This window comes from Anas platyrhynchos, chromosome 33, assembly GCF_047663525.1.
Source record: "Anas platyrhynchos isolate ZD024472 breed Pekin duck chromosome 33, IASCAAS_PekinDuck_T2T, whole genome shotgun sequence".
NCBI classification, from domain to species: domain Eukaryota; kingdom Metazoa; phylum Chordata; class Aves; order Anseriformes; family Anatidae; genus Anas; species Anas platyrhynchos.
The window spans coordinates 4,104,241-4,129,744 of record NC_092618.1 but is presented as its reverse complement, the minus strand read 5'-3'; the positions used below and the strand labels follow the sequence as shown (position 1 = coordinate 4,129,744).

At 59.3% G+C, this 25,504-nt stretch overlaps 3 protein-coding genes across 7 annotated transcripts in view; 2 read left to right on the top strand and 1 right to left on the bottom strand.

Annotated features, from left to right (window-relative positions):
- Window positions 1-20,394, bottom strand: part of LOC140000112 (protein YIF1B-like) — a 52,704-nt gene extending 32,310 nt beyond the window's left edge. Inside the window, exons 1-3 of one of the 5 annotated variants that reach the window (XM_072029853.1) lie at window positions 19,700-20,384; window positions 19,359-19,621; window positions 8,755-15,076 (exon numbers count right to left, since the gene is read on the bottom strand). In XM_072029853.1, the coding sequence (XP_071885954.1) occupies window positions 14,966-15,076; window positions 19,359-19,621; window positions 19,700-19,730 (405 nt within the window). In that variant the 5' untranslated portion in view covers window positions 19,731-20,384 and the 3' untranslated portion in view covers window positions 8,755-14,965. Of the gene's footprint in view, window positions 1-8,754; window positions 19,170-19,358; window positions 19,622-19,699 lie in introns of those variants that run through there. The other 4 variants (XM_072029855.1, XM_072029851.1, XM_072029852.1 and 1 more) reach the window with 4 other exon arrangements.
- The window catches only part of LOC113840577 (latent-transforming growth factor beta-binding protein 4-like), a 154,434-nt gene that overhangs the window by 54,275 nt on the left and 74,655 nt on the right, over window positions 1-25,504 (top strand).
- Window positions 20,189-22,372, top strand: LOC113840687 (potassium channel subfamily K member 6-like). The gene is made up of 3 exons (XM_072029845.1): window positions 20,189-20,450; window positions 20,947-21,339; window positions 22,211-22,372. Exons 1-3 carry the CDS (start codon window positions 20,189-20,191, stop codon window positions 22,357-22,359), a joined length of 804 nt encoding a protein of 267 aa, XP_071885946.1. The 3' UTR covers window positions 22,360-22,372.

Below are 25,504 nucleotides of genomic sequence, written 5' to 3'. Positions count from 1 at the left end.
ATGCTTCAGTTTCCCCCAGGCATCTTGAAGGCAGTAGCTGCCTCTGTGTAGAAAACTGAAAGCAGCCCTGAAGGATGACTTTAGGCAAAAGCTGACACTTCTGACATAACCCCTATCCAAGACCTCTTCCTTTATGGGGCCTACCCAGTACTTAGGAAGAGTGGAACTCACAACCTGTATGCATAGCAGGTGCCTTCTTCTGGTCTATCACTGACACTGGCAGATGTGAGCCTAAAGGCACGTATCCCAGTCAAGAGTCAAGGGATGACCTGTTGGCTACTTCAGAAAGAGCTCAACTCACAATCCACTTCACAAATATTCCCTTAGGAATGGATTAGGAATTTCTGAAGCACCACCGACTTTGTGATACAACACCTACAAAACACATACTTTCTTTCAAAATCATTAGTTTCTGCTGCCCAAACTCCTCTTCCCGCCCCCAGATCTCACATCTCTCCTGGCCAGCCTTCTCCTAACCTCCCCATATCGGTCATCTGTTTGGGAGCAGGATTCTCATGACATTCATGATCTCAGGGTATCTGTCTCACCTCTGCTGGCTACTCTGTTACTGAGAAAGAAGCAGCTCCTAAGCCAGCATGGAGCACCCTGCACAAAGTGCCCAGCACCACCATAGAAGTGTGCTGCCTACAAATTTTGGTCCCCAAATGGCTGCTTTGGATCCAAGGTAACTTTTTCCCAGGCCCTTATACATGGTTCATTTTCCCCCAGGCATCTTGGCAGTGGCTCCCTCTGTACAGAAAACTGAAAACAGCCCTGAAGGATGACTTCAGGCAAATGCTGACACCTCTGACATGACAACCCCGATCCAAGACCTCTTCCTCTTTGGGGCCTACCAGGTACTTAGGAAGAGTGAATTGCATGAACTACATGCAAAGCAGGTAACCTGCACTTGCCTTTCAGGTACATTCAGAGAGATGAGCTTAATGGCACTGCTCCCAGCCAGGAGTCAAGCGATGACCTGTCAGCTACTTCAGAAAGAAGTCACTTCACACGCCATTAAACAGCCATTTGCTTCCAACTAGATTAGAAATTTCTGAGGCACGACTGACCCCTTATTAACATACCTACAAAACATTCTCTTTTTGGCCCTGGACCTGCCCAGGCAGTGATCTGGTTGTGACTCTTCCAGCCCAAGGCACTGCTGCTCAACTCCCAGCCTCTCTGATGCATGGGAGCCAGTTCTGTACCAGTCCAGTCAGGTGCTAGGCCAGGAGGGACCTTGCAGGCAATCTTCAAGGCCCGTGCCTGTTGGAGGTCTCTCAGCTCCTTGTGCACAGCAAAGATAACGCTCAAATCCAGAAGCCATGTGCCTGAAGCTGGCCTAGAACACACTCAGGGAAGGGCCCTCCCAGCCCCAGCCCCAGCCCCAGCTGGCGGTGCTGCTCTGCGGAGTGAGGGGGCTGTGGTGCCCAGGGCACAGGGACACTCTGCAGGGCCATGCTGGGCAGGCTGGGAGGCAGACCCAGCTCATGGGGTCACTGCCATTGCCCCAGGGCCGCAAGGAATCACGCGCCAGACTCCTTTGCTGGGGCTGTGTTGTGGTTTAACGTGGCCAGCAGGTAAGCACCACACAGCTTTTTGCTCACCCTCCCTCCTCCCTCTCTGGAATGGGGGAAAGAAATGAGAAAGTGAATCCTGTGGGTTGAGATAGAGACAGTTTATTAAGGAAGGAAAGGGGAGGGGAGGGGAGGGGAGGGGAGATATCATAACTTGTGGAAACAGACAGCTTTCCATCCGCTAGCCTTCTGTGACTCTGTACTGCAATTCCGTTCAACTGGTTACTCCTTTATTATCCAAACTCTCCTGCAACTCCTGATACTGCTAACTTGTCACAGATAGCACAATCACACAAAGGTTGAAACGTCTGCCTGCAGACATGAAAGGCTGACAGAATGGAGCATCTGTCCAGGGGAACCTTGAGAAACTGCAGGATTTTGCCTACAGAAACCTCTTGACATTTACAAGAAGAAAAGCCTCATCCTGCACCAGAGGAAGAGGAACCCCACACATCAGGGCAGACTGGGACCCTGCTGAGTGAGCAGTGCCCAGGAGGAGGAGGGCCTGGGCACCACGAGGGATGCCATACGAGCTCACCAGGAGCTCACCAGGAACCAGGCCAACTTCCTACAGAGCTGCCTTATGAGGAGCATGGCCACCAAGAAAATGTAAGTTACCATGCTCGGCTCCGATCTGATGAGACACCACACAGCCAGCAGGGAAAGAGGTGCAGGTCTGTGAATCTCTTGGACAGCCTGGTGTGGAGAGGAGCAAGCACACTGGAAAGGCTGAAAGTCCCAACAGGCCTGAGGTCTGTGTGTCAATGGCTAGGGCTCTTGTCTCCGACAGCGAGGCCTATGAGGAGGCAGCTTCTTGTTAAAGCACCAGGGTCTCATTGCCTCCTCACCAGCCATGAACCAGGCAGGAGTCGTACCCTTCTCCTGCACTGGGCCATGGACATCCCCATCTCCTACTGCCCAGGAAGAGCCCTGAGCTCCTGTGTGAAGGGAAAGGATCTCCCTTCCCAGGAGCCTGGGGTCAAAGCCTGTTTTTCAATACATCAGTGTCACCTTCACATTTGTCTACCTGTCCTCACTGCCTCCAGTGTTCTGCTCTAATGAGCTCCAAGGGAGGCTGTGTCAGTGCCAGCAGAGTCCCCCCTCAGGGGGACACTGCAGGAAACTTGCATCTGCCTTGGATTTCTTGAGAGATTTCTTCAACGCACTCTCAGTGCCTGAGGTTCATGGGCTCATCGCCAAAGCCCCCAGAGGGCTGATTCCAATGCCTCTGCTGCTGATCTGGGCTGGGCTCCTGGGACAGGGAGAGCTCCTGGCAAGAGGGCCCTGGTGCAGAGAGACAGCTCTGCCCAGGAGCAGCTCCTCTGCACAGCGCAGAAGGGCTGGGGGCTCTGACCCCCATGGGGAGAGGAGAGGAGAGGAGAGAGGGGTTGGAGGCAGTTGGGAGTGGGAGGGTGCTGAGAGCTGCCTGCAGGAGAAACCTGCACAGCCCTTGACAAGGTAAGTCTCTGGCTGCAGGGCCATGCAGCTGCAGCTCCTGGAAGGGTCTCGTGCTGGGTCTTGTTTCTGGGAGGGCGGTGGGCAATGCAGTAGGCTGTGAGAGTCCTGCTGGATTGCACTGCGAGGTGAGGAAGTCTGGCAGAAGCCCCTTGGAGTGGCCTAAGCCAGGTGCCCCTGACACCCTAGAAGCCTCGAACACCCTGCTGGTGATGCAGGGCTCTCTGTCAGCTGCCCCATAGCTCCTGCTGCATGGAGGTGCCCCTTGGCAGGGCCCTGTTGGTGGCAGGGTGCTGCAGGGCAGCGCTGAGCACAGCCGCATGGGATGGGGTCTGTGAGCACAGGCGGGGGAAAGAAGAGTTTGGCCAAGATCAGCAGGAACAGAGTGGCCAAGAATCCTCTAGGTACAGCATGTTGTGTGCCTGGGATACTGGAATACCCCAGCGTGTGGATATTCACCTGTCTGCGGGGTGTTTTCCTGGGCTTCAGGCTGCTCTCCAGCAGGATGCAGCTCTCTCGTGGCATCCTTGTGGCATGCAGGCGTCCCAAGGAGAAGACACCTCCTTGCTAAGGCCATGTCCGTGCTGCTGGATGTCTGTCTGTGGGCAGCTGGAGTGAGGCCTCGGCAGCCCTGGCTAGGGGGGAAGAGCTGAGATCCTGCTCAGGCCCCCAGGGCCAAGGTAAGGATTCTGTCCAGCCTCACTCGGACTGGGGCTTCTCTGCTCTCAGCTGTCTCCGTTTTTTTCTCAGCGTAACACGAGTATGATCGGTGTCCTAAGCATTACAGGGGGAATTATAAGAAAATACAGCAAATAAAATCTCTCTTGCTCTACAGTGTGGTCGGATGAGTTGTTTGCAAAAAGACTGCATGGCTCATTGATCTGACAAGTGGACTGCACTTGAGTTTCCCCCATGGTCCTGCTTCCCTCCTGCTGCACAGCAGGAAGGACTCCTCTGGAGCCCACAGCAGCCCCTGCTCCCAGTGTCACACGCAGCCAGCACCACCCAGAGCTCAAGCAAGAGAGCTGCAGAAAGGTTCTCATGCAAAGAGAGAGGCTTATCTGCGGGCTTTCCAGGAGATGAAATAGGTTTTCCTCATTGAAGTCTGTTCTATTTTTTTTTTCTCCTCTTCAAAGATACCTGTGTCCAAAGTCAGCAAATGCCCAACAGCAGCTCTGTGAGCGAGTTCCTCCTGCTGGCATTCGCAGACACGCGCGAGCTGCGGCTCCTGCACTTCGTGCTCTTCCTGGGCATCTCCCTGGCTGCCCTCCTGGGCAACGGCCTGATTTTCACCGCCGTAGCCTGCGACCACCGCCTCCACACCCCCATGTACTTCTTCCTCCTCAACCTCGCCCTTCTCGACCTGGGCTGCATCTCCACCACTCTGCCCAAAGGCATGGCCAATGCCCTCTGGGACACCAGGGCCATCTCTTACCACGGGTGTGCTGCACAGGTCTTCTTTTTTGTCTTCTTGGTTGGAGCAGAGTATTCCCTCCTCACCGTCATGGCCTACGACCGCTACGTTGCCATCTGCAAGCCCCTGCACTACGGGAGCCTCCTGGGCAGCAGAGCTTGTGCCCAGATGGCAGCAGCTGCCTGGGGCAGTGGCTTTCTCAGTGCTGTCCTGCACACAGCCAATACATTTTCCCTGTCCCTCTGCCTTGGAAACGCAGTGGCCCAGTTCTTCTGTGAGATCCCCCAGATCCTCAAGCTCTCCTGCTCAGATGCCTACCTCAGGGAAGTTGCTGTACTCTTATTTACTCTTTCTTTAATCTTTGCTTGTTTTGTTTTCATTATGTTGTCCTATATACGGATTTTCAGGGCTGTGCTGAGGATTCCCTCTGAGAAGGACCAGCACAAAGCCTTTTCCACGTGCCTCCCTCATCTGGTTGTGGTCTCTCTGACTGTCAGCACTGGCATGTTTGCCTACCTGAAGCCCCCCTCCATCTCCTCTCCATCCCTGGACCTGTTGGTGGCCGCTCTATTCTCGGTGGTGGCTCCAGCAGTGAACCCCTTCATCTACAGCATGAGGAACAAGGACCTCAAGAATGCCTTGTGGAAACTGATGACTTGATTTGCTTCGGAAGCAATAATTTCACAGTCTGTTTCTGCAGATTACTCAGAATATCACTTACACAGAACAACCTATATTCCCTTTTTTGTTGTTTTTGTGTGTGTGAGTGTGTATTTTTAGTACTGGTATTACTTAGTTTTGTGTTTTGTTTTGTTTTGTTTGTTTTGTTTTTTTCAGGTTAGGTTGCCCAATAAAATGTCATTTTTGTCCCACTCCCAATTCTGTACGTGTGTTTAGTGTATGTACTGAGTCTCTGTCCATGTGGAATTATGGTCTCTGTGAACTTTTAACGAAATAAAACAGCCTACACTGCCTTCTTTGTCTGATGTCCTTCCTCTGAGACCTGGTCTGGCTCTGCTGGGGCAGTGCCCATTTGCAGAGGAAAAGAGTCCCATTCCAGCAGCACAGCCAGGGAGCACCAGCGCTTGGGGCATGCCAAGCTGCTCTCTTGCCTCTGCCGCCCTCTCCTGCTGGTGGGGCCAGGCCCGGCTGCTCCTGGAGCTTGGTGCCAGTGCTGTTGTGGGGCTGTGCTGGGACTGCTGGCAGGTTAATGTTTCTTGCAGAGGGAATTAGCATCTGCCAGCAGAGTCCAGGGTATTGGCCGGAGCAGCATGAGCCCATAAAACAGGTGGAGCCCGCAGAGCATGAGCCTGTGCAAGGTGAATTTAGCAGAGCTCAAGTGCTCAAGCTGCTGCCAACAGGCAGAGGAGAGCTCTGCAGCCCCAGGACACGCAGTAGCCCCAGCAAAGGAGGCTGGTGACTGATTCCTTGCAGCCTTGGGCAATGACAGTGACCCCATGAGCTGGGTCTGCCTCCCAGCCTGCCCAGCATGGCCCTGCAGAGTGTCCCCGTGCCCTGGGCACCACAGCCCCCTTGCTCTGCAGAGCAGCACCGCCAGCTCGGGCTGGGGCAGGGGCTGGGAGGGCGCTTCCCAGAGTGTCTTCTAGGCCAGCTTCAGGCACACAACATCTGCATGTCAGAGTGATCTTTGCTGTGTGCAAGGAGCTGAGAGACCAACAACAGTCATGGGGCTGGAACATTGCCTGCAAGGTCCCACCTGCCCTAGCACCTCCCAGAACTGGCACGGAACTGGTTCACATGCATCAGAGGGTCTGGGAGCCCAGCAGCAGTGCCATGGGCTTGAAGGATCACAATCAGATCACTTCTACCTGGGCAGGTCCTAGGCCAAAAAGGGGGTGTTTTGTAGGTATGATATTATGAGGCGGTGGTGCCTCAGAAATTCTAAGTCCAGCAGGAAGTGAATGGCTGTTAAATGGCCTTTGAGGTGGCTTCTTGGAGAAATAGCTGGCAGCTCATCCCTTGACTCCCGGCTGGGATCTATGCCATTAGGCTCATATCTGCAAAAGTACCTGAAAGGCAAGCAGAAGGCACTTGCTGTGCCTGTAGTTTGTGAGATCCGCTCTTTCCGAGTACCTGGTAGGCCCCATAAAGGAAGAGGTCTTGGATAGGGCTTGTCATGTCAGAGGTGTCAGCTTTTGCCTGAAGTCATCCTTCAGGACTGCTTTCAGTTTTCAACACAGAGGGGGCCACTGCCTCCAAGATGCCTGGGGTAAACTGAACCATGCACGAGGGCCTGGAAAAAGTCACCCTGGCTGCATAGGAGCCATTCTATATCCAAAAGCTGGAGGCAGGAAACAAATTTTTAGCGTGGTACGGAGCTGCAGGGCACATTGTGCAGGGTGTTCCTGCAGCCTTTATGTTCTTTTCCATCCTGGCTTCGGTGCTGCGTCTGTCTTAAGAAAGGAGTAGCCAACAGAGGTAAGACAGACACTCTGAGATCATGAAAGCCATCAGAAAACTACCCCTAAGAAGATGACTGATATGGGGAGGTCAGAAGAAGCCTGGCCAGGAGAAATGTGAGATTTGGGAGAGAGAAGAGGCCAGCAGGAATCAATGATTTCTGGGAGGCTAGAAGGTTCAGGCAATGTTGATTCTGCTGTAGCACTGACTTAAAAGAGTCATGTAAAGACCTTGCCCTATTTTAACCAGCAACATTAATCCTTAAACCTAAATGCTACTGTACACACTGTCAGGAATCCACTACTCTAATGCCTGACCTCAACGCATCCCTTGAAGCCAAAATTCATCACATAGCCCCTTCCCCTTGTTTTTACTCTCTTAATCACTCTGATCCCTGACCTTAACACTAGCATTAAAATGCTCTTTTTAACCCTAGGAAACTGCCTGAGAGACCTAAACAAAACCCTAAACCACAAAGCTTGTCCATACCCTAAACACAGACCTGATACCCACATAAGAATACCAAAACATTCCCATTCAAACTTTGCTTAATCTTTAACCCAGTAAGGTGGGCCCTAGTCCCTAGTCATATACATGAACACCTAACACCCAAAACCCCTGTTCCTGTGCATTAACCTCCTCACCTTCAGCCCCTCTACTAAGCCTTAACTTTAGGCCCGTCATCCCTTGGGACAGGGCAGGAACCATGAGGTTGCTCTGCAGTCATGGCACTCAAAGCTGAATGTGAGGGGCCATGGATCTCATCAGATTGTGGGCCACAAGGAGGAGACGGGAGAATGCTCTGATGAGCTCAGCTCTGCCTCAGGAAGTCCTGCACCAGCAGGAGCAATGTGACTGTGGCAGTGACGGTAAGGTCACTTCTGTCCCTGCAGAAGATAGGGCAGCAGCAGGAACATGTCACAGAAAGGGACTGAGAGGTCACTTCTGTCTGTAGGTGGCAGGTCACCCTTGACTTAGAGCTGGGATCGGTACTTTTCGGCTGACATCTGCCAGTGGCCCTGGTAGGCCAGCAAAAGGCACCTGGCTGGCATGCTGACTGTGGGATCCCCTCTGCCTACATACCCAGGAGGACCCATGCAGAAAGAAGGCCCACATATGGGTTGTCCTGTCCCTTCTGCTTGAGTCCATGACTGGACAGCAGCAGGCCCATGGCTTGGAAGATGCTGGTGCGGTGACTTCTGTCTGGTTGGCTGACAGGCCGCAAGGAGCCTGATGGATTGGGATGCCTACTTTAGGAGGGGGTTCCACCCTGATGGAGCTTTCTTTTGTAGTAGAAAAGAGTAGGAGAGAAAAAACTGCCACAAAGTGCACTTTGGAATGTTGGTGCTGGCCACGAGGAGGAAGAACTGTCCCTCAGAGTGTTGTGCTGCGTTGCCAGAGGTCACCCAAAGAGCGTCTGTGATCAGAGCATGGCTTTGTGTGAGAAGGAGCAGCTGGGGAGGGTTGATGAGACACTGGTGAAATGATGGAAATGCTGGCATGAGAGCAAGGTGGTGAACAGAGACGGGTGTCTACAGTCCTCAAAGAAATAGGTGAAAGTCATCAAAGTCAACAAAGTGCTCTGCCGGGCACTGCCCAGCCCAGCCCGGCCCCTGCCCACCTCTCCCCACCACCCTGCCCTCTCTCCAGCCCAGCCCAGCCCAGCAGCCCAGGCTGGGCTGGCCCCAGGGCAATGCCCTCCACAGGCTGCTGCAGGGCTCTGGGCACGGCCACCCCAGCCCCAGCCCCTCACAAGGCACCGCAGCTGCTGGGACAAAGTGTGGTGGTTTTACTCAGGTGGGCAGCCGAGCTCCACCACAACCGCTCTCTCACTCCCCCTCTCCTCAAAGAGGAAGGGGGAGAAAATACAACACAGAGAACTCGAGGTTTGAGATGAGAAAGGTTTAATTAAATGGAAAGGGAATGGGGAGGAAAAAAAAAAAAAAGAAACAAAAGAAACAATCAGTCCGCGCGGGAGCACGGAGAGAGGGAAAAAAAAATTATTCTCTACTTCCCATCAACGAGCGGTGTTCAGCCACGTCCTGGGAAGCAGGGCCTGAGGGTCCGAGCCACGGCTGCGCTCGCGTCAGGCAGCACCCTGGGGTGTCACCAAGTGACGTCACAATGGGTGCCCACCCAGCCCAGGCGCGTGTCACAGTGGCACCCATTGTGACGTCACTTGGTGACACCCCAGGGCTCCGCCTTATAAGAGCGCAGCCGTGGCTCGGACCCTCAGTGTCGGTGCACGGCAGTGACGGACAGGGCAGGAGCACAGGGCCTTCGAGGAGTCCCCGAGCATAGCCCACGTCCCACAATGCCGCAACCGCCCGCCCAGAGGAGACGCCGGTTTATCCTTGTTTCTCCCTCTCCAGAGGCTGCTTCTGAAGGGGAGTCGCAGCTGCTGGATCGCAGTGAGTCTTAGGGATGGGGTGGGGAGGGTTGGGGACACAGAGACCCCTGCCTGACTCCAGGACTCCTTCCCTGGGTAAAGCGGCGCTTGGGCTGACGGGGCCGAGCTTCCTCCGCAGCACCACAGAATGCCAGGACGCTTTGGGCTGGGGGGGACCTCGGCGATCACGATGCTTCCCCCCAGCCCAGGCTGCCCAAAGCCCACCCAGCCTGGCCGTGGGCAGTGCCAGGGAGGGGGCACCGCAGCCTGCGCCAAGGCCTCACTGCCCTGGGCGTGAAGGAGAGAAATCCCTGCCTGTCCGAAAGAAACCTGCCCTCTTTGAGGTTAAGGCCGTCACCCCTTGTCCTGTCGCTGCAGTCCATGATGAAGATCCCCCCCCAGCTTTCCTGGAGGCCCCTTTGGGCACGGGGAGGCCGCAGCGAGGTCCCCCCGCAGCCTTCTCCAGGCTCCACAAGCCCAGCTCCCTCAGCCTCTCTTCCCAGCGGAGCTGCTGCAGCCTCTGGGCATCCCCGCGGCCTCCCCACGGCCTTCTGGGGCTGGGGCCCTTCCTCTCCTCACCCCTGCATTCAGCCCCTCTCTGCAGCACTCTTTGCTTTCCTCCTTTCCAGGTAAGGCATGGAAACTGTGCAGAGACAAGGCCGTGGAATTCATCAGGGCGTATGTCAGAGGCACAGAAAAGGTAATGGCAGCCGCTTGCATCACAGCTGTGCTCCTGGCGCTGCCCTCCAGGGGTCCCACACAGCCCCAGACCCCTCAAGGCTTTGGTCCTGCTGGCCGTGGGTGTCCCCCTAATGCTCTGTTGGTGTCTTTGTGGCTGCCAGGACGACGAGGAGCAGAAGATGCTGTTCCTCAGCAAAATCTGCGATCTGTGCAGATGTGTCACAGAGAGGGGTGTGCCAATGAACTTGCATGGCTTCTGCAGCAAACATAAGCTGGTGGAGAACATCATGGTGAGAGGATGCGCAGCGGGTTGGGGAAGGGGCAAGGCCCCCCGGCACCAGCCCCCTGGGAGGCGAGGGCTGGGGCAGCGCTGGCTCTGCTGCTGCTGGGTGCCGGCGGCTCCAAGGTCTCATCCTGCTTGTGCTCTGCAGGCGCTGCTGGAAAAGGAGCCCATGGACAGCTTGCGCACAGCATTCCGGCAGAAGGCCATGGAGACTGTCGCCCTCCTCAGGTGCGTGCCCAGCCCCTGGTGGCAATGTCCTGGTGGCCCTGAAGCTGGCAGGGAGGCTGCCCGTCCCTCCCAGGGATGCCTGGCCAAGGTCCGTGTCCTCCTTCATAAGCCTCAAGGCACTGCGTCCAACAGGCTCCTCTCTCTCTCTCCTTCAGCAAGACCGTGCCGACAGCACTGCATGGCAAAAAGAAGAGACTCCTGCGTGTGTGCTTCAAGAGCGTCTTCTTTCTGCCTCCGGAGTCGGATGTGCCAGAGACAGGAGTGCTCTACGCCGAGGTATGTGCTGGGTGAGGTACCGGCACCCCCAGTCATGCTGAGCTGCTGCCTTGCTTCCCCGTGCTGACACAACCAGAGACCAGTGCAGGGCCGGGGCCCAGATTTGCTTTCCCAGCCTCGCCCCTTCCCCGACCTGATCTTGTGCTGCAGGAGGTCTGCACGCAGTGGCTTTTTAGCCCCAAAGCCACCCCTGAACTCCAGAGGGGCTCAGAGCCAGCTCCTGGGGGTGAGGAGGGCCACAGAAATAATTCGATGCTCTTCTGTCCTCCCTGCAGACTATGAAAGCCATGGACACCATGCTGGAGGGCTTCGTACTCAACTGTCCCATCGCCAGTTTCAACATAGAGATGCAGAATATGTTGAAGGTTTGGCATTTCCAAAGAATTTCCAAAGAATCCTCTCAGGTCACATTTGCAGACCGCTGTCAACCCCCAGCAACTTCTCTCCTCGCAGGTGATGCTGGACTTTGCTGTCTCCAAAAACTCAGCTGTGCGTGAGAGCGCTGTGAATGTGATTGAGAGGCTGATTACTTTCATCCACTGGTATTTGGTGATCAAGGTAAGGCACAAGGAATTTTCCACCCTTTCCTGCATCCCAGAGCATCCTGCCATGCAAGGGTGCCTGCGAGGCAACCCTCAACGCACGTGAGTGCCTCAGCACTGTGAATTGAGGGTCTTCGTCCCTCCTTTGCCCCTGCTCTTCCCTCCCCAGGCCGTGCTCTCTCAGGGGCTGGCTCTGCCTCCACTAAGCCCTTTGTCTCTCCTCCCTTCCTCAAACAGATCTTAGGGAACTTTGAAAACTATGGCAACGATGAGCCCACAGATTTCAACCTGCGCATCCCCATCCTGGGCAAGCTGCTGGGCATCCTCTTCATTTTCACCGGTGACAAAGATTCCATCAGATTCACAGCTTTAGAAACTCTTTCTCACATATACAAAATCATCAGAAAAGGAAGAGGTAAGAAGGTGTGGTAGGCAATGTCCATCTGCACACAGACATCTGCTGGTTTGTCTGCCTGTTCTCCCTGAGTATTGTGAAGGATTGTTTTTGTGCTTGGTGGAGGCTGCCCACGGAATTCTGCCAGGTTCCCTGGCCTCCTCTGCTCCTCACAGCAGCTTCCCGCAGCATTCTGGCTATCGTTTTCCGCAGAAGCTAGACGCTCACCTGCCGTCCAGGAGCAGTTCTCTGCTGCTGTGCTTCCCAACCCTCCCCAGATCACCTACCACGCTGTTTTGTGGTGTCCCCCAGTCTAAGCCATCGATCGATGAGCACTTCCCAAACGGCATCTTCCCCGAGGAGTGAACAGCAGAGCCAGCCGTGCATCACCAGGGATGGTGACGCCCTCCAGAATGCTCCCTGACTGTTTGCTCCCTGCCGTCTTAAAGGCAGGTGTCAGGGGGCTTCCTGCACATCCTGACCCCGAGCAGAAGGGGGTCTGTGACACGCTGCTACCCCCACGGCACCCAACGCCATTGCTTCTCCTCCTTCTGCATCATCCCTGAGGTCCCTCTTGCTCCCAGCACTCCTCACCTTGTGCTTTACATCCCTGCCCACCACTCTCCTCGCCGGGGGTCTGAGCCTCCCTCCTCAGCCATTCCTAGTGAAAGTGCTTTTCACCATTTGGCAAGCTTGTTGGCAAAGATGCTCTTCCCTACTGACTCTTTGGTGTTGCCCCCTGTTTAGAAAGCTCACAGACAAACGGCATGAAAAATTATGCAGAGAGACACAAGAATTTGGAGGACACAGCATACCCGTTTCCTACAACATCAACTCCGTGTAAAATTGCCAAGGTAATGAGCTCTGGCCTTGCTGGGGATCTTGTCCGCAGCATCAGCAGGCATCTCGTGTGAGCAAAGGGGTCCAGAACCGGTGGGGCTGGCACGGCCTCACTCGCCCTGCTGAGAGGGTTCCTCTTGTCCCCAGGCTGGGGCTATGCGAAGGCTGCTCCCCTGTGTCCCGGCAGCAGCTCCAGCCCTCCTGGCCACCAGCAAGCCCTGGTTACCTGCAGGGCCAGCACTCTGGCCCCATATGCCCCATCCTCACCCCTTCCCCCGAGGGCCCTCTCTCCAGAGCTGCCCTTGCTGCTCAGCTAAGCAGCACCCTTGGGACACTCAGTGAGGCATGTCTTCGCTCCTCCTTCTTCCCACAGTGGTTTGGAGGATACCTCTTCCCTGCTGAGAGGCTGGACATCACCCTCACAGCCCTTGAAGCTTTACAAGACTCCAGCATCCATGACAAGCAGGGGGCCTGCAGCGTGCTGGACGCAGCCTTGGAGGTCCCTGACTACTGGCTGACAGATGTAAGTGGCCTGTGGCCATGGCCCTGCCCTTGAGCTCTTCCAGGCGTTGTTCCTCTCTCCGTCCCTGCCTCCCTCCCTGCCTCCCTCGCACATCGGGGTCTCTTGGGCTCCAGAAGCCACCTGAAGCCAGCAGAGAGCAATGGAAGGCGCCAAAGTTTGAGTGGCAGCTGTGGCAATGGCTGCGGTCTGCTGGCAACACCATTCCCACTTTGTCCCACAAGGTGCCAACGATCCTGGAGTGCATCAGGAGAAACCTGGGCAGCATCCACACGGCATCGGCGCGGCAGTGCCTGGACTCCCTGCTTCTCCAGATGACCAACATGATGTCCAGGGAAGAAGTCGAGAACCTGCTGCAGTTCTCTCCGCCACATTACAGGTCCTGGCCTTAACATCCTTGAGGGCTTGTTCCGCGTCGGGAGATGCACCTGGAGACTCTCTGCTTGCCACACCAATGGCAAAGGGCAGGACATCCCCAAGGAGCACAGCCCTCCTTCCCACCAATGTGTTCCAGCCCTACTGGGCCAGCCAGGGCTGCAGCAGCCCAGCTGTCCAAGGCAGCCCAGAGTCCCCCTGCCCCCAGGGAACACCAGCTCAGCCCCCTCCTGCCTGCCCAGGCTGGGCCCTCAGTGCTCCCCAAGTCACAGGGGCTGCAGGACAGCCTGGGTCCTCTGGGGCTGGCCCAGATGGTGGCCCTGCGGCTGAGGCAGCCTCACTGACGGAGTATTCTGGGCTTGCAGCACTGACCTGGCCATGTGGGAGGTGATCCTGGCCATGCCGAAGACCTTGGAGAATGTTTTAAGACTCATGATGCGAGTCTTGCCGCTGCGCTACTGGTGCACCGAAGTCACTGAAGACACCTGCATCCGTCGCTTGGCTGTGAGTTCCCAGATGAAACCTTGCTCCCAGCAGGGCTACGTGTGCCCCTTCAGGCACACAGGCACAGCCCTGTGCCCATCTACCCCCAAACTGCCAGCTCCCGCAGGACGTACGGACACATGGTCCCTGGGGCCGGCAAGCCCCCGTAGCTCCCCGCGCCTGGTGCCTCTTTGGTGCCAGCTGGCGCTGCCCCATCCCTGCCCAAAGGTGGGAGAAGAAGAGGCTGCAGGGAGCCCTGCAGGCCCTGCCAGGCTCTCACTGCTCTTTCTTGCAGATGCTGGCCCAGAATGACAGCTATGGGTTTGGTAACCCGGTGCACCTCCTGAGCTACCTGAGGCACCCAAGCCCAATGATGCTCTTTTTGGTTCTGAAAGGGCTCTGCACCGTGTCAGAGAGCCCTGTGAAGGTGAGCGGGCCATCGTCAAGCAAAGCCATGTTGGCAGCCTGGGGCTTTGCTCTTCTGCCCTCCCGTCCCTCCCCGCTGCCAGGAAGCAAGGCAGGAGGCTGGTGCTCAGGAACCAGAGCCCTTTGCCCAGGGTGGTCTCTCACTGCCTCACGGAAGGGAAATGGTGTCTTTCCTACAGGCAAGGGAAATTCAGGTCGTGCTGTCAGACATTGTGGAGGCCCTGCAGGACACCAACACATATGTGGTGCTGAAGGCCCTGCCTGTGCTGAGAAACGTGATGCCTCATGTGGAGAGGTGGAAGGCCAGTGGCCTGGCTCTGAAGCTGGCTGAGAAGCTCCTGCCATTCTTTGACCACGTAAGTGTGCTGCGGGAGCCCGAGCCCTCAGCTGGGCCCCCTGTAACGAGGGCTGCCCTTCAGCCCGGCCCTGTGGGCAGCACTCAGGCAGGGCCTTCCCAGTCTCCTCGTCAGCCCAGGCGCTGGGGAGCTCTGCTTGGGCATGGCTGGTGCGGCTGGTGGCGAAAGTGGGGTGGCTGGCGGGCAGCCTGCGATGGCAACCGATTGCGTTGCCCTTCACGGGCACCAGGCCTTGCAGCTGCCCCTGAGCAGCTCCTCTGGGAAGGATCCAGCGCTGAAGCATCTCACAGTGCTGGGAGCTCCCTTCACATCGGCCACGCTAATGCTGAAATTCCTCCTGTCCTCCTCCCTGCCAGGCGTCCAGCCAGGTGCGGGAGCACTCCATCTGCCTCTTCCAAGCCGTGGTGGAGGCTGTGCTGCGGCAAAGGACGAAGAACATGGAGAGAACAGTGCACAGGAGCCTTCTCCCACTCTACTTTCACATGAGAGACCAGAGTGAGAGCGTAGCAAAGGTACAGATCTCAGAGCTGAGCAGTTATGTGGGCAAGGGTGTGCTGATGCCACAGGGTTGCTCTGGGGGATCTCTGGCCGGCAGCATGAGCTGCCTCCGATGGTGGCTGTCCCGTGGCCTTGCCTTGGCCACTGAACCCAGTGCACGCTGCCCCCCACCACAGCCTCCCATAACGCGCTGGGAAAGGCTCGCAGCCCTGCCAAGAGGAGGGGACAGAGGGTCTCCTTCCCAAGGCTGTGCTGCTACCTCCCAACCTCTGCTGCTCCGCAGGCCTCTGGGGAAGCTCTCGCCGTGGCTGCAGAGTTTCTGCGACGCAAGGAGCTCAAGCGCTTGGCCCAGACAGAACAGACGTGGAGGATCGGGGAGTGCTTGGTAAGGACCCAACTTGGTTTGCCCCAGCTCGGCAAACGTGCCCGGCCAGAGCCCGCTGCCTGCAGCCGCATCCTCGCTCCCTTCCTGCCAGCACAGAGCCCCAGGGGGCTCTTCTGCAGGCCCCTCTGCCCTCCCTGCCCCCAGGATGATGGAGGAGACCCTGGAGAGGGTGTGCAAGCCCCGTGACCCTGCGTTCTCTCTCTCTCCAGCTGCAGCAGGACAGAGGCAGAGTAGAAGAATACCTGCAGCAGAGCCAGCCCTACCTGAAGGCCACTCAGACCAACTTGCGACTTGAGGCCGTCAGATTCATTGGTGAGCCCAGCCCCTGGGTCCCTCTTGGGGCAGCCTTTGGCAGCCCCAGGCACTGCCCTGTTGCCCCCAGAGCCCCCCGACTGGGCCCTTGCTCCAGGGTGCAGGAGGGGGCACAGCCTGGCTGGCCAGGCCAGGGGCTGCGCTGCTGGGAGCGTGCTGGGGAGCGGGGCTCTGATGGGGTCTCTGTGTCTAGGTCTTGCTGCGCGCTACTGCAACGACCAGAGCGAGGAGAAGCTGGAGGAAATCCTCAGAGGTGAGTGAGGGCAGTGGGGGGTGTGCTAGGGCTGGGGGGACAGCGGCAGAGGCCCCCGTGCCTTGCCCTGCTCCAGGGAAATGCTTCGGGGCGGAGGAGCAATGCAGCCATAGGAACGAGGGAGAGGAGACGGGGTAGCCTGTGGTGTCAGGGAATGGCCTCCCAGCCTGGAGCTGGGCAGTGCCGCTGAAAGGGTTGAGTGTCCCTGAGGAAGAGTCAGGGGAAAGGGCAGTAAGGCTGACAGAAGGTGGGAGCCTGTTGTAGAGCACGCAACCAGGACGAAGAGGGAGATGAGACAGCCTACAAGCAGCTAGGAGCAGGGTCACGATTGCTAGCCCTTGCTCTCATGGGGAAGCACAATAGCGAGAGGAAAGAGTCCAGGAGATTCCTGGAGTGTGTGAATCCTCCCAAGGGATGGAGGCAGGTGGTGAGGGAACCAGCTTGTGAAGGTGCCCCACTTGACCTGTGGTGCGCAGGTGGGGAAGGACTGGTGGCTGCATTTGGGACATTGCTGAGCAGCAGCTTTCAACGGATTCCTTTGTCCCTCCTGCTCCTCCTGGCCTGGGGAAGAGTCGAGTGGGGCTGGCATGCTCTGCAGGGGATGCCTGGGGATCTCTGCAAGGAGTGGGTTTTCATCTCTGCTCTTCTTTCTTTTGCAGTCCTCCAGCCTTCAGAGAAAGACCCGGAACCCATGGTCCGTTCCCTGGCATTTCAAACCATCCTGATCCTGATGTCAAGGCATAAGGCAACGTCAGGACGGAGATTTCCACTGCCGTGTTGCCGCTAGCCCCGCAGCAGTCCTCAAAAGAGCAATATATATTTAATAGAACTAGGTTGTTGTCTCGTTATTCCAGCAGCTCCTTCACAGTGACTCGGTGCCATGACGCTGAGCTAACTTGGAGGCCACCAAGGACCCTGAGAAGTTCCCTGTGTTCCCCTGAGAAGGCAACTTCCTTGTGAGGGGAACAGAGGGCCCTATTTGTTAGCCTGACCCTACCCGTAGGGAAGTCTGCTGCCTCCCTGGGGCTAGGGTCATGGACGTTGCCAGAAAGCTTCCCAACCTGGTTTTCCCCTCTGATTACTATCGTCTTTTGATAGTCCAGGCCGGCAGTGATAATACTGAAGATAGAAGCCTGAAGACTATCAAGCGGGACTTTAGGGGACTGGGACGGGTAGTGGATGGAGTGGGAGTTCAGGTGGTGTTTTTGTCCACCCCTACAGTGGCAGGGAGGGGTACAGAGAGGACTCACGACTCACTGGGATCCAGCAACTGCAACTCCTTCTTGCTGTCCTCTGTCAAACCTCTGTTCTCTACCACTAAGCTGTCCTCTGCTGGTCTCCTGTCCTCTGCCAGGCTGCTGTCCTCTACCGGGCTGCTGCCCTTTGACAGCAAGCTGTCCTCTGCTGGGCTTCTGTCCTCTGCCGGCAAAATGTCCTCTACCGGGGTGCTGTCCTCTGCCAGCAAGCTGTCCTCTGCTGGCCGGTTGCTGCCCTCAGAAGACCAGGTCTCCTGCCAGGCCAGCCTGGGCTGCCTGGGGGGCATGCCTCCCTCCTCATCAGATTCAGAAGGAGCCTCTGGAGTGGGAGAGTTCTCAAATAGAAAACGGAGGCTCCTTCGGGCAGGCGTGGGCTATGCTCGGGGACTCCTCGAAGGCCCAGTGCTCCTGCCCTGTCCGTCACTGCCGTGCACCGACGCTGAGGGTCCGAGCCACAGCTGCAGTCATATAAGGCGGACCCCTGGGGTGTCACCAAGGGAGGTCACCAAGGGTCCCATGTGACACGTGCCTGGGCTGGATGGGCCCCACCGGGCGCTGTAAGTTCGTGGGCGACACCAAGCTGGGCAAGGGGATCTGGACAGGCTGGATCAACGGGCCGCATCCAGCTGCGTGGCATTCAAGGCCAAATGCTGGGTTCCACACTTGGAATCATACAATATCCTGAGTTGGAAGGGGGCAGACCTGAAGGGATGAAAGACACGGTCTCCCGATGCCTCTTGAGCAGAAGGCCTTTATTGCCATTTTTCTCTGCTACATATACTTTCCCCGTAACCACATGCGCTGTCCACGCGCCCGAATCAGTCATACAATTCATTAGAGACCCTCAGCCACGCGCCTCAAGCCAGCCAGCAATTGACCACTGCGCAAAGCTCATCTTTAATGCTGTAGCCAAGTTAATTTATCTCCACCTTGTTCAAGTTTTTGTTACTAATGCCTAGTAAAAAAAGGGGCTTTAGGGCTTTGGGGCGACTACTTAAAGGATCAGGGGCACAGGTTGTGTTTGCCTCTGTCCTTCCGATAGGGGGGATCGATGCTGACAAGCAGACTCATCACATTAACACGTAGCTTCGGGACTGGTGCAACTGGTAGAACTTTGGGCTTGCTGATCATGGGAGGGTCTATGTGACACTGGCCTGCTACCACCAGATGAGATGCGCCTCCCTGTAGTGGTTTTACCTGGCAAGGTTTTGGTAGCACGGGGCCATAGGAGTGGCTTTTGTGAGAAGGATCTGGAAGCTGCCCCATGTTTGCTAAGGGCCCCTCTGCTGACCAGAGCTGAGCCAATAAGTCACAGAATCACAGAATTTCTAGGTTGGAAGAGACCTCAAGATCATCGAGTCCAACCTCTGACCTAACGCCAACAGTCCCCACTAAACCATATCCCTAAGCTCTACATCTAAACGTCTTTTAAAGACTTCCAGGGATGGTGACTCCACCACTTCCCTGGGCAGCCTGTTCCAGTGTCTAACAACCCTTTCGGTAAAGAAGTTCTTCCTAAGATCCAACCTAAAACTCCCCTGGCGCAACTTTAGCCCATTCCCCCTCGTCCTGTCACCAGGCACGTGGGAGAACAGGCCAACCCCCACCTCACTACAGCCTCCTTTAAGGTATCTGTAGAGAGCGATAAGGTCGCCCCTGAGCCTCCTCTTCTCCAGGCTGAACAAGCCCAGCTCCCTCAGCCGCTCCTCATAGGACTTGCTCTCCAGGCCCCTCACCAGCTTCGTCGCCCTTCTCTGGACCCGCTCAAGCACCTCCATGTCCTTCTTGTAGCGAGGGACCCAAAACTGAACACAGTACTCGAGGTGCGGCCTCACCAGAGCCGAGTACAGCCCCCCGTAGCCACCCATAGCCCCCTATAGACCCCCAGAGCCCCCTATAGCCCCCCGCAGCCCCCTATAGCCCCCCACAGCCCCCCGCCGCCCCCCCCCACCCCCCCCAATTCTCCCCCCACCCCCCCTTATCCCGCTCCTCACGTTCCGGTCCACGATGTCCCGGCCCTGGCTGGCCAAGCTGCTGCCGTAGGCGGCGGCCAGGCTGGACACGGGCTCGGCCAGGAAGGCGGCGGCGGGGGGGGGCAGGCGGGATGCGGAGGACGCCGGGGGGGCCGCCGGGGGGGCCCCGTAGGCCCGGGCCGGGCCGTGGGGGGGGGGGGCGGCCCCGCCGCTGGTGTCGTCGAAGAGCGGCCGCGGCTCCGCCATCCGCGGAGGGGCCGGGCCCGGGCCGCGGCGCTTGGGGGCTGCGGGGAGAGGAGAGGGGGGGTCAGGGGGGGTCGGGGGGGGGTCGGGGGAGGGGGGGGGCGCCGGGGGGTCCGCACCGAGCCCCGCCGCCGCTCCCGGGGGCTCCATGGCGCTTCCGCTTCCGGTCACGTGAGGAGCGCGGGAGGAAGCTGTTGGCGGAGCGGCGGGGCGGGGCCGGAAGTGGCGGTTGCCATGGGGACGGGCGCGCGGGGCCGTGACGTCAGCAAGGGTGTGATGTCAGCAAGGCCACCGTGCCACCAAGGTGATGACGTCACCAAGGCCACCACGTCACCAAAGCCATGATGGCAACCAAAGCCATGACGTCACCAAGGCCACCATGTCCCCAGGGCCACCACGTCCCCATAGCCCCCATGGCCCCATAGCCCCCACGGCCCCATATCCACCATGTCCCCAGCGCCATCTTATCCCCAAGGCCACCACGTCCCCAAGGCCACACGGTGGCCGTGGTGGCCCTAGGGCTGTCCCTGAGGTGTCGTGGCCATTTCCTGGCCACAGCGGCCATCTTGTCCCCAAGGCCACCATGTCCCCATGGCCACCACATCCCCATGGCCACCATGTCTCCGTGGCCACCATGTCCCCAGGATGACCATGTCCCCATATCCACCATGTCCCCATGGCCACCACGTCCCCAAGGCCACACGGTGGCCCAGGGGGGGCTGCTGCTGCTGGGCACCCTGGGGCTCTGGGTGCTGGAGGGGGGGGCGCGGACCCTCGGGACCCCCCCCGGGACCCTCAACGCCTCCGGGACCCCGCGGTGGGACCTGGCCTCCGCCTTCTTCTTCTCCACCACCCTGCTCACCACTGTGGGTAAGGAGCCCCCCCGCCCCCAAATCGGGACCCCCCCTCCGAATTGGGACCCTCCTAAAGAACCCCATGGGCACCAGGACCCCCCCAAGGGCATTGAGACCCCCGGGACCCCCATGAACCCCAGGACCCCCATGAGCACCAATTCCCCCAGGACGCCTCTGAGCACCAGGCCCCCCCGGGACCCCCCCAAGAACACCGGGACCCCCATGAACACCAGGACCCCCGTGGGCACCAGGACCCTCCATGGCCCCCCATAGGCACCGAGCCCCCTGAGAACCTCAGGACCCCCATGGGTTTTGGGACCCCCTTTAGCACTGGGACCCCCAGGCCCCCCCCCAGCCCCACCAGGACCCCCCCAGCCCACAGAGCCCCCCAGTTCGCCCAGGACCCCCATCACCACCAAGCCCCCAACCTCCCCCCACCACCCCCAGGGGTCCCCCCTCCCCTTTCACTTACCGGGGGGGATCCCCCCCCTAAATTTCCCCCCCCCCCCCAGGCTACGGCCCCGTGGCCCCCCTGTCCCCGGGGGGCAAAGCCTTCTGCTTGGCCTACGCGGCGCTGGGCGTCCCCTTCACGGTGTTGACGTTGGCGGTGGTGGCCCGGTGGCTTTCGGTGCCGGTCACCCGGTGGCCCCGGCGCTACCTGAGGACGCGGTGGGGTTGGAGCCCCCGGGGGGCCGCCGGGCTCCATTTGGGGCTGCTGGCGGGGGCGGTGGCAGGGGGCTTCGTGCTGCTGCCTGCCGCCGCCCTGTGGGCCCTGGGGGGCTCCGGGAGCTTCTTGGACGCCGTCTTCTTCTGCGGCATGGCCGTCACCACCGTGGGGCTGGGGGACACGGCGGGGGCACCGGAGGGGCAGCCCCCGCGCCACCTCTACCGGGTGGCCTTGGCCGGTGAGCGGGGGCGGGGGGTTGGGGGGGGGCGTTGGGGTGGGGGGCGTTGGGGTTTGGGGATCTGGGGTTGGGGTTATGTGGGGGTTGGGGCTATGTGGTTGGGGTCTTCTTGGTGGGGGGGGTCTTCATTGGGGTGGGGTCTTTATGGTGGTGGGGTCTTCATGGTTGGGGTCTTCATGGTTGGTGTCTCCATGGTTGGGGTTTAGGTGGTTGGGGTCCTCATGGTTGGGGTCTTCATGGTGGTTGGATCTTCGTGGTTGGGGGTCTTCATGGTTGGGTTCTCCATGGTGGTTGGGGTCTTCATGGTTGGGGTCTTCATGGTTGGGGTCTTCATGGTTGGGGTCTCCATGGTTGGGGTTTAGATGGTTGGGGTCTTCATGGTTGGGATCTTCGTGGTTGGGGTCTTCGTGGTTGGGGTCTCCATTGGGGTGGTGTCTTTATGGTGGTTGGGTCTCCATGGTTGGGGTCTCCATGGTGGTTGGGTCTCCACTGGGGCGCGGTCTCCATTGGGGTGGGGTCTTCATGGTTGGGGTCTTCGTGGTTGGGGTCTTCGTGGTTGGGGGACTTCATGGTTGGGGTCTCTATGGTGGTTGGGTTCTCCATGGTTGGGGTCTCCGTGGTTGGGGTCTCCATTGGGGTGGGGTCTTTCTGGTGGTGTCTTTATGGTGGTTGGGGTCTTCATGGTTGGGGTCTCCATGGTGGTTGGGTCTCCATTGGGGTGGGGTCTTCATGGTGGCGGGGTCTTCATGGATGGGGTCACCATGGCGGATTGGGTCTTCATTGGGGGGGGGTCTCCATGGGGATCTCTCCATGGGGTGGGGGTCTCCACGGGGGGGTGGGGGTCTCTGACCGCTGTGTCCCCCCCCCCCAGCCTACCTGCTGCTGGGGGTGACGGCGGCGCTGCTGCTGCTGGCGGCCTTCCAGCAGCTGCTGGAGCTGCACGGGGTCAGCGCCGCGCTGCGCCCCCCCCCGGACCCCCCCGAGGAGGACGGGGGGCTGCTGGACGAGGGGGGGCAATAAACGGGGGGCTCGAAGCGCGACGGGCTCGCTGTGGTCAGTGGGGGGGGTTGGGGGTCCCAGATGCATGGGGGGGGGGTCCCAGACACATGGGGGGGGTCCCAGACACATGGGGGGGGTCCCAGGTCCAATAGGGGGGTTCCCGGTCCCATTGGGGGGTCACAGACCCATGGGGGGGGGGGTCACAGCACCATTGGGGTGGGGATCCTGATCCCATTGGGGGGGGTCCCCAAACGCATGGAGGGGTCCCAGACACATGGGGGGCTCCCAGTCCCATTGGGGGGGGCAGACACATTGAGGGGGGAGCAGATACATGGGGGGGGTCCCAGTCCCACTGGGGGGGGTCCCAAACCCATAGAGGGGTCCCAGTCCCAAGTAGAGGGGTCCAGACTCATGAGGGGGGGGTCCCATTTGGGGTCCCAGTCCCTGTGACACCACAGCCCCCCCCCCACCCGACCCTATTAGGATGAAAGAACTCCCCCCCCCCAGCTCATTTTATAGAAAACCTTTATTCTGTAAAAATTGGGGGGGAAGTGAGGGGGGGCTCACATGGACGGGGGGGGAGGGAGCGGGGGGCCGGGCACCCCCATGGGCACCCCCAGGAGCCCCCCCCCCACCTCACCCCACAGCGGGCGGGGGGGGGATGCCGGACGGTGCCCCCCAGTGTCTCTCCATCCCCCCCCCCCCCAGCTCCGATATATACAGACAATAAATACAGGGCCCCCCCCCCCGGGATGGGGAGGGGGGGGCTCAGGCCGGGGGGCGCGCGGGGACGCAGCGGGGGGGTCCCTGCGCCGGGACAGAGCCGGGGGGGCAGAGGCAGCGGAAGGAGCCGGGGGTGTTGAGGCAGCGCCCCCCCCGGCACAGGGCGGCCTCCGAGCACTCGTCGAGGTCTGCGGGGAAAAGGGGGGGGGTCAGGGGGGGTCGGGGAGGGGGATTAAGGGGGGTTGGGGGGGATTTGGGGTGGGATTGGGGTGGGATTGGGGGGTTTTGGGGGGATTGGGGGAGATTGGGGGGGGAATGGGGTGGGATTTGGGGTGGGATTGGGGGGGGTTGGGGGGGATTGGGGTGGGATTGGGATTGGGGGGGATTGGGGTGGGATTGAGGGGGATTGGGATGGGATTGGGATGGGATTGGGGTGGGATTGGGGTGGGGTGGAATTGGGATTGTGTGGGTTTTGGGGTGGGATTGAGGGGGATGGGGATGGGATTGGGGTGGGATTTGGGGGGGATTGGGATTGTGGGGGATTGGGATGGGATTGGGGTGGGATTGGGATTGGGGGGGATTTGGGGGGGGATTGGGGTAGGATTGGGGAGGATTTGGGGGGGATTTGAGGGGGGATTGGGGTGGGATTGGGGTTGGATTGGGATTGGGTAGGATTTGGGGTGGGATTGGGGTTGGGATTGGATTTGGGGTTAGACTGGGGTGGGGAGGGGTTGCGGATGGGATTGGGGTGAGATTTGGGATGGCATTGGGGTGGGATTAGGATGGGTTTGTGTTGGGATGGGAAGGGATTTGGGGTGGGACTGAGATTGGTTGGGATTTGGGGCGGGATTGGGATTTAGTTGGGATTTGGGGTGGGATTGGGATTGGATTTGGGGTCGGACTGGGGTGGGAAGGGGTTGCAGATGGGATTGGGGGGGGTGGGGATGGGATTGGGGTGGGATTGGGATTGGGGGTATGGAATGGGCATGGGATCGGGATTTGGGGTAGGATTGGGGTAGGATTGGGGTAGGATTTGGGGTTGGATTAGGGTGGGATTGGGGGTTGGATTAAAGTGGGATTGGGGATGGGATGGGGTGGGATTTGGGCTGGGACTGGGGTTTGGGATGGGAACAGGCTGGGATTATGCCGGGATCAGGCCGGAATCAGGCCGGAATCAGGCCGGGATTAGGCCAGGATTAGGCTGGGATCAGGCCGGGATCAGGCCGGGATTAGGCCTGGATTATGCCAGATTAGGCCGGGACTAGGCTGGGATTATGAAGGAATTAGGACGGGATCAGGCCGGGATTATTCCGGGATCAGGCCGGGATTAGGCCGGATTAGGCCGGGATTATGCCGGGACTAGGCCGGATTAGGCCGGGATTAGGCCGGATTAGGCCGGATTAGGCTGGGATTAGGCCGGATTAGGCCGTATTATGCCGGGATTATGCCGGGACTAGGCCGGATTAGGCCGGATTAGGCCGGGATTATGCCGGGATTATGCCGGGATCAGGCCGGGATTATGCCGGGACTAGGCCGGATTAGGCCGGATTAGGCCGGGACTAGGCCGGATTAGGCCGTATTATGCCGGGATTATGCCGGGACTAGGCCGGATTAGGCCGGATTAGGCCGGGATTATACCGGAATCAGGCCGGGATTATGCCGGGACTAGGCCGGGACTAGGCCGGATTAGGCCGGATTAGGCCGGATTAGGCCGGGATTAGGCCGTGTCTCACCCACGCAGGCCACGCGTGCCGCGTCCAGCCGGTAGCCGGGGTCGCAGGCGCAGGTGAAGCCCTGGGGCACCCGCACGCAGTGCCCATGCTCGCAGCCGCTCAGCACCCCGCACAGCTCCGGCGGCAGCGCCTCGTCCCGGGGGTCTGCGGGGGGGGGTCCCCGTCAGCCCCCTCCCCATAAAAAAAACAAAATCCCCCCCCAAAACCCCTCAATCCCCCCCCCCCCCAAACTCACCATCCTCGCTGGCTCGCCCCGGCCGCTCGGCCACACCGTGGGGCTGGAAGAGCCACGGGGGGGGGTCCTGGGGGGCGCTGGGGGGGCTGCGGGGCCGGGAGGAGCGGGGGGGGCCCCGGCGGGACCCCTCGAAATCCTCCAAGTCCTCGTAGCGGGGGGGGGCGGCGTAAAGGGCGTCCCCGCGGGGGTCGTAGCCCCCCCCCAGCCCATAGGGGTCGTAGTCGGCGCGCAGCCCCGGGGGGGGCAGGCGGGGGCCCGGACCCCCAAAGGGGAGGGGGCCGTAGGGCAGCCCGTAGTGGGGGGGGTATTCGGGGCCGTATTCGTAGGGGGGGCCCAGCCCCGGGCCGGGGGGGCGCAGGACGTTGCAGAGGAACTCGAAGTCATCTGGGGGGGGGGGGGAGAAAAAAAAATGGGGGGGGGGGCAGGTTGTGGGGTGGGGTCCTAAAAATTGGGGATGCTAAGGGGGGGGTGTAAA